We start from the raw sequence: 7,695 nt of genomic DNA, 5'->3' as shown, positions 1-7,695 counted from the left end.
TAAAAATATGACAGCAAATCTTAAGAATCTACATTTTATAGTACATTTATATTTAGCACACCTTTTATAGTCTGCCATGTTGATTGAAATTCATTTTTAAAGCATTTATGCTCATTAAATTCTGTTTATTTCAATCCATAATTCCCACATAAGGATAAAAATGCCTAATTATACTTTTAAAATAATAATTCCATAATGTTAATGTTATTCAACACAATAATTATGACAAGTAAAAGCAGATATTTGCAAATTTCATACTTTGGCTGAGCATAAAAATATATTTTTTGCTTTTATGGAGATATTAAAATATGTAAAAATGCCAGAATATGGAAAATATGATTCAAATTGTTGATATTTGACTATATTTGTCTATTAATTTTGCAGCTCTAAGTCTCATATTGCAATTTTCATAACTTGAAATGACACGTTTTAGATGAAAGACTTTTATTTTCACATATATAAAATTATTATTCTTCTTTATGATTTTATACATCAAATTGCTGGTCCATTTGTTGTCAATTTCCGCCAAAAAAAAAAAAATTGAAGAGAAACCAGAAGCACTCCACAAGCTTGTTACATTTTAAGTTATTACGGCTTCATAATCACATTTAAAAAATATTAAATTAAATCACAAAGTCTGTTCAAATACATTTTTTTTCAAAGTAAATCAACAGGCAGTTTTTTTTTTTGACCCGCTTGCTTCAGTTTTGTGGAAAAAATAAGAGTTCAAATGTGAACCAATTGGCATTTAACGTCAACCTAAAACATCCCAAATCGTTTTTTTAATATATTTAATCCCATAATTGAACACCTGTAAAGTATTGAATTGTATGAATTTCAAAATAAAACAACAAGTCTCTGTTTAACGCCATGTATTTTTTTCCCTTTCTTCTTATTTACAAGTTCCGGATATTTGAAGTACATTTACTGTCAAATCCGAATGAATAATTTACAAGTAAAGCAAATTTCAAATTAAAATCAACTTGAATTCAAATTAACTTCACGTTTGATCAAAACGAAACAAAAAACAAGAAATATGGCATTTCACGTTAGACGCAGTTGCGCTATTGCAAAAGAAATACTGAATAACTTGAAATAAAAACATAAATAAGAGCTTTTCTTTTATACTGAAATATAATAAATTAGCCATAAATAAGTCTCACCCAAAAAATAGGACGATCCAGACAAAAAAAACAAGTTCTCTCCTGGATTTTTAAAGAGTTCCTTTTATATGAAGTCATTTTTTTGTAGTTGTTGATGTTGTTTTCTGCTTTTTTGGGGTGGTCGTTTGATTGACAGGACGGGGGGCTCACCGTTGTTGTGTCGGCCGCGAGAGTACACCCGACATGGGAGGCAGGGGAGGCGGGGGTGGCGGCTCGCCGGCCCCTTGCAGGCCATGCAGGAGGATGCGGGGTACCAGGGGCCTCTGCAGGCTGGGAGGGGGCGCCGAGGGACCCCTGTACAAGTAGAGGGCGGCCCCCGGGTCCAAATTGGACACCAGGCTCTGCGGGTAGAAGTAGGGGGACGGGAACATCCGTTGAAGGGCCGAGTAGTTGCCGGCCTCGGCCAATAGTTCCAGTCCCACTGCCGTCTGTCGCTTCCATTTGGTCCTTTAATACAAAACCGGTTCATTCTGGTTAGTCAAATACAGGACAGTTTTGGTGTTGTTGTTTTTTAAAATCCAGGGCTGTTGTTATTTATAACTGCATTTTTTTACATCTAAGACTATTATGTTTTAATCTGGGACTATTAATGTTTCTGAATCCTGGACTTCATTTTTTTAAATACAGGACTATTTTTTTATTTTATATTTTTTAATCTGGGACTGTTAATGTTTCTAAATCTAGGACTGCATATTTTTTTTAAATACAGGAACATTTTATAAAAAAAATGTAATCTGAGACTATTAATTTTTCTAAAACCAAGACTGCATTTTTATTTAAAATAAAGGCCAATTTTATTATGATTTTTTGTATCTAAGACTGTTAAATTTATAAATCCACGACTACGTTTTTTATTAAACACAGGACTATTTATTTCTATTTGTTTCTTAATCTTGGACTTTTCTTTAATGCAGGACTGTTGTGATTTTTTTAACCAAAAAAATGCAATTTTCTAAAATATAGGACTGTTATTTTTGTTAAATTCCGCCCCAAAAATCTATCGATCGTAGTGATCGATCTGTGTGTAATAGTCTGCCGTCCGCCGTGTCTTGTATTCGCAGCCATCTTTTTTTGCGCAGGTGATGTGAATAATTCATATGAAAGATAATTGAGGAGATATAGTGGTTTATTTGAATTATTGATACACACATATGCAAGCATGCATTATTCAAAGGCCAAAGTGTTGGCTTTGTGTTTATTTGTGGCATTTTCATGCCCCACAGTCACAGCTGCAAAATAATGCCCTGCTTAAGCCAACACCATATGGATCAGCTTTTTTTAAAAACTTTTTTATTTTCCCGTCCACTTTTTTCTAATAGGAGACCCCCCCATCCCCGACCCTGATCTCGAACCTTCTTACCTTCGGTTTTGGTACCAGGTCTTGACCTGCGTGTCGGTGAGATTTAGCGAAGCGGCCAGTTCCATCCGGTCTTGAACGCTCAAGTACTTTTGCCGCTCAAAACTGCGCTCCAGTTGGGCCAGTTGGTGGTCCGTAAAGGCCGTCCGGGCCTTCCGGGGCTTCTTCAGGCGCACTTGGGGGCTGTCTCTGCTACTGGAGATTTCACGGTCCCCTTCTTCTTTCACTGGTGGCCAAAGAAGTACACACAAAAACATTAAAAACCTCAATATTCGCTCAAAAACTCATTTTTTAAAGCAATAATAGCCTTTTTTTTTAGCTTAATTTCATTAAAAACAACAAAAACTAAAATGTCTGCATAGACTCAACTATTTGGAATGAGTATTGGAATATATTTTGGACTAAAAAATAATGGATGGCATCTTATCTATACAATTTGGGATACTGTACCTTTAAATATATGGACATAATGTTTCTATTGATTTGCAGTTGTCATAGTTAGTGTGAAATATATTTAATGTTTTTAGGTTGTTGTGCTTGGATTTGTTAGTTTTTGGTGTGTATGATATGTTATAAAATTTGGAATCAATGTTAAAAATGGTAAAAACTTGGAATTTTGGTCCAAAATTTTGATTGATTTTTTTGCGATTATTATTTTGCTGGACTAAATTTTAGGTTTTTTGACATTTTTGGAGTTGCATTAGAGGCTCGCCCGATTATTTTAACATACAAAAAGAATGGAGGAAGGGGAGACTAGGGGGTTGTTCTTTAAGGAATAGTAAGTCATCTGAAGGAGCAAGCGGCACAATAATCCGACTAATTAAACCACGGGGGGAAAGAAAGAAAGGACGTTGGCTTTTGCTTTCAAGCGCGACCGCCGCAACTTCACAAGAAGAACTCGGATCAGGACCAACGTTAGAAATCAAGGAGACGCTCGCTCAATCGGCCTCAAATGTCATTAACACTCAGGACAAATTGCATCAAATTCCCTGCTATATTATTATAAGAAGGGGGCTCCAGTGGGGGGTCGGTTGGATCAAAAGCACTTGAATGGCCATGTGTATTGATAAGGTGCTGGATTACAGTATTAATGTGTGCGTGAGAGAGTGTGTGTTGGTCTTTGCGCGTGGAATTGATGCCACTTCATTTCAAGTGGCGGAGATATGATTGAAAATAGATAGAAACAAATTTAATTTGTTGCCCAGTAGCTGATTTTTTTAAAGATGTTGCATAAAATGCTTGCAATATCTCATTTTTTATACTATAGGAGTGATATATTGTGTTTAAATTTGGATGTAATTGTCATTTTTCATTGCAATGAACTCCTAAAACTGTAAATTTAGTAGGATAATAAGTAAATTATAGATATATTTATATAGTAAATAGATATATATGTAGGGAAAATGTGGAGCAGTGGTAAGCTGTATTGTTATTATTTTATTTATAAGGCTCGATTAAGTTATATTAGGTGTATATTTAAAGCCAGAATGTGTCAAATTTAACACTATCAAATTGACTATGATATGATGTTTTGTTTTATTTATTTTAAAGAAGTGGGAAAATTAATAGATAGAGTGTATATTACATTTAATTAATTTTGAAATAGTTTTAAGTTTCCTTTATTGTGTGCAAAAATAATTCAATTGTATACTTTGCAGTTTAAAAGTTTCATCATTTTTTCCATAAAATAATATACATTTAGACAAATTTGAATAGCATTCATCCAATTAATTTCTTTAAAAAACCTCCTTTTCACATGTAATTGTAAATTAAGGGAAAAAAGCACGTCTGTAAGTCAAAAAAAAGCTCAAATCCACCCAACACCACATACTCAACTCACCTTTATATTCACTATCCGACGACGAGTTACTATGAATTTTCTCCATAAAGTCATCGGCAATTTTAGCCGCCAGTCTGCCGGCCTCTTGTGTGGGCTGTCCGTTACTTGAGTAAGGGGCGCAGGCAGCCAGGGGCTTACAGTCCGCCAAAATATCTCGAATGAGAAAGGACGAGGTCATGGTCCTCTGCTGGGCCCCCGCCGAGATAGCCGGCCCGTGTTGGAGAAGAGGCGGCAGACCGACACCGACAACGCCACCGTGGCCCTGCCTCTGAGCCACCTCGTCTGCGCACTCCCTCCGCGGCGAGGGCGGTGACGAGCAGCCGCTTTCGGCGTCGGATCTCGGGCTGAACTCCAGCGGTGAGCGGCACTCCCCGGCTAATAACCCCTCGCTCCCCTTAGAGAGTGGACTACCGGGCCTGTGGGACAACAGCGAGTCGATGCCGAAGCTGGAGCCGTTGGCAGACGCCTCCATTGTCTTGACAAGCTTTTTTTGCTGCTCCTCAAACTACCATTTGGACCAAAAAACTTGAGATCGAAGAAGAAAAAAAAGGGGGGGGAAAGTCCTTTTAACCGCAGGATTTTGTTAGTTTCACTTGGGATATTAGATCATGTCCTTAGTAAGTCCCGGACTCGTCCATCCAAGTTGGAATGGTTAAAAAAATGACTCTTTTTTTACCGAGAGTCGCTTTTTACGAGCAGCATGATGAGTGGAGATGGAAATTCAGCACCATGGACAGGTACCGGTTACTGTACCGGAGACAGCGACTGCTTTTCATTCTTTTTTGTACCTTATCGGTCGTTTTTTCCCCCCTCGCTCTTCAGCTATGCGATGTAAGAGGAAGAAAAGAGAAGAACACGCGCAAATAGCAGCAAAGTGGGTTCAATTGTGCCTCCTAACCAAGCGAGATGGGAGGAAATGAGGGAAAAAATGGAACTTGAGCAAAAGTCAGGCAGGAGCTATAGGTTTTAAGAGCGCCTTGTCCACGTGAGTCCCCTGTGACACGCCTTGATTGGCTGACAGTGGACCCCCCCCACCCCACCCCACACAAACTCTCACACACACTCATTCAACCCCTCCCTCTGACGCCCCCCCCCCCCCTCCATCCTCATACTTTGATAAAAGAGACAGTGTGGATTCATCAGGAGACTGGCATCCAAATGTTTACAGGCAATTTTCACACTGTTTGCTTTCATTACATCATTGATGAGGCTTCTAATGGGGTTATTACCAACAACTGCGTTTTCCTTCTTTTCACCGTGTTTTTTCCTCCAAATTTACCCTCAGCACCATTTCCAAATACATATCACCCCACATATTTACAGAATGGAAGAAAAATAAGCAAAAAAACCCTCAAAAAACAAAAGTAAACTGCATTTTTTAAAATACTTATTATCCTTAGAGTATTTTCTCAGCCTCAATACATCATTTTTTTTATAAAAATGTAATATTCTCCATTATATACCACAATTTATTTAAATTTCCAACCTAAAACCCAAGGCCTCGCTGACTAGCTGTCACCATTTAAAACCCTATTAACCATGTAATAGCCATCCCATAATTATCTCCAATAAGCACCAGCGTGAAGGCCAACTTTTGTCCACCATTGTGTGTTCTTTTCAAGGCCTTAACAGGCATGCCAAAAGCATTGTGTCCACTTTTTTTTTTTTTTTTTCGACTAACGGTTTGCCCCGCGAAAGCGGCCTCGGCATCCCCTAATAATCGAAGACACGCACGCACACACTCACCATGTGAGCACCAGATTGGAGGCGCACGCCGCTCCCAGACACCGGCAGGTTAGTGAATCCGCTGCGGGCTCCCATGGGGTCCCCATCGCGGTCGCAAGCTGTCACCAATGAGGCCAAGGAAGACCAGGCTGATATCATGCAACAACAACACACAAAAACACACAAAATACACGTAAAAACACACAAAAACACACTGTCTTTGGCTTCTTCTTCTTTTCTCCTGAAAAGAAGCGACGCTATGGAAGCAGCGGCATGTCTCGCCCCTTAATCGGCACTTTTATGGCCTTGTAAATCAAGTATTTGAAGGAGTTTGAACTATGACTTTTGGCTTTTTGGCTGGCTGGGATTTATATGTAAAACTCGTGTGTGTGTTTGGGTATGATTCATAAAGTTTGAAGTTGTTAGATATTGTTTTAGATGGAGGTGGAAGGCCTGTTTTTTAAATGGAGTTTATGTTTAAAAGTTATGGTTTTAATGGTTTTAGTTGTGGTTGTTTTTTTCATGGAAAGGTCAAAAGGTTAAATTAAGGGTGTCAGACATATTTAGATTTTTTTTATATAAATGGATTAAAGGCCCTGAATATTCAGTTTTTTATAGATCTAAAACAATGTATATTTTAGCTGTTTTTTTTAAATATTTTTTAGATTTTACAAAATGATTTTTGAACTAAAAACACAGAAAAAATGGATTAAAAAATGACAATTATTCATCTAAAAGGAGGAAAATCAGGAAATTTAATTCACATCTATACTATTTATGTTAATTTTATCCTAAAACAGAAAGTCGACACTCATGATTGACTTTCCCGGGCCGCATAAAATGACACGGTGGGCCAGATTTGGCCCCCGGGCCGCCACTTTGACACACTATAGTAGTTGTAGTATTAGAGCCCTTCAGGAATATTAAAAAGTTGTGATTTTAAATGTATTTAAGAGTGAAAAAAGGCATATTGGGTTGAAAACAGAGCCAACAACTATACTCTAGGGATTGAAATATTAATTTTCCGAATTAGTGAGCTGTAATATCAATTTATATATCCGCCCCCCCCCCCCCCCCCCTAAACAAAATGATACAAAAGAAATGAACAGTTTCAACTTGTTGGCATCCATTTGATGTCATCTGGGATTCCTTCTCTTCTGGCTCACTTTCATTATCAAAGTATTACCATCTAATATTATTATTTACTACATTGAAAGCTAATTAGAAACTGGGAATCCCTCCATATTTATCATATGAGTACTTTTGCCTTTGTTATTGGAAATATGCCTATATTGTCCTTTCCTAATAAGGCCTGCCGGGCCTGTTTTTACAGTGAAAAAAAACACGATTTATACCTTCCTTGGCGTTAAAAACATAACCGGATGGTATTTGTAATATTGTTTGTCTTCTTTGAATAAACTTGGGCATTTTACGCCTTTACAAACATGGCGTAACGTGTCGTTTTGAGGGTGCGCGGATCCGTGTGAACGCTGACTCCCTTCGACAAACAAACAAGATGGAGTAGGGGAGGGTGTGTATAATAATGTAAAGTTTGTGCGATGTACACGGACGACGCAAATAGCCAGCGCACCTTGACGCCATCATCCGGT

General features: G+C 37.9%; 1 protein-coding gene across 1 annotated transcript; it reads right to left on the bottom strand.

The window, feature by feature from the left end:
• Nucleotides 1–710: 710 nt before the first annotated feature.
• barhl1b (BarH-like homeobox 1b) lies at nucleotides 711–5,283 on the bottom strand. Its single transcript, XM_077737272.1, has 3 exons — nucleotides 4,361–5,283; nucleotides 2,524–2,746; nucleotides 711–1,610 (listed from the first exon to the last, which is right to left on the bottom strand). Exons 1-3 carry the CDS (start codon nucleotides 4,830–4,832, stop codon nucleotides 1,310–1,312), a joined length of 996 nt encoding a protein of 331 aa, XP_077593398.1. The 5' UTR covers nucleotides 4,833–5,283; the 3' UTR covers nucleotides 711–1,309.
• Between the last annotated feature and the right edge of the window lie 2,412 nt (nucleotides 5,284–7,695).

Source organism: Stigmatopora nigra, chromosome 17 (assembly GCF_051989575.1).
Source record: "Stigmatopora nigra isolate UIUO_SnigA chromosome 17, RoL_Snig_1.1, whole genome shotgun sequence".
Classification (NCBI taxonomy): domain Eukaryota; kingdom Metazoa; phylum Chordata; class Actinopteri; order Syngnathiformes; family Syngnathidae; genus Stigmatopora; species Stigmatopora nigra.
The sequence above is the reverse complement of the archived record's forward strand: the minus strand, read 5'-3'. Positions and strand labels throughout refer to the sequence as shown.

Bases quoted from the DNA above. Each gene is read 5' to 3' on its own strand.
- barhl1b (XM_077737272.1), bottom strand. From the start codon at position 4,832: ATGGAGGCGTCTGCCAACGGCTCCAGCTTCGGCATCGACTCGCTGTTG. The intron at 2,747-4,360 runs GTGAGTTGAGTA...TTTGGCCACCAG, and splicing joins GTCGGATAGTGAATATAAAG to TGAAAGAAGAAGGGGACCGT. The intron at 1,611-2,523 runs GTAAGAAGGTTC...TTTGTATTAAAG, and splicing joins ACCTGGTACCAAAACCGAAG to GACCAAATGGAAGCGACAGA.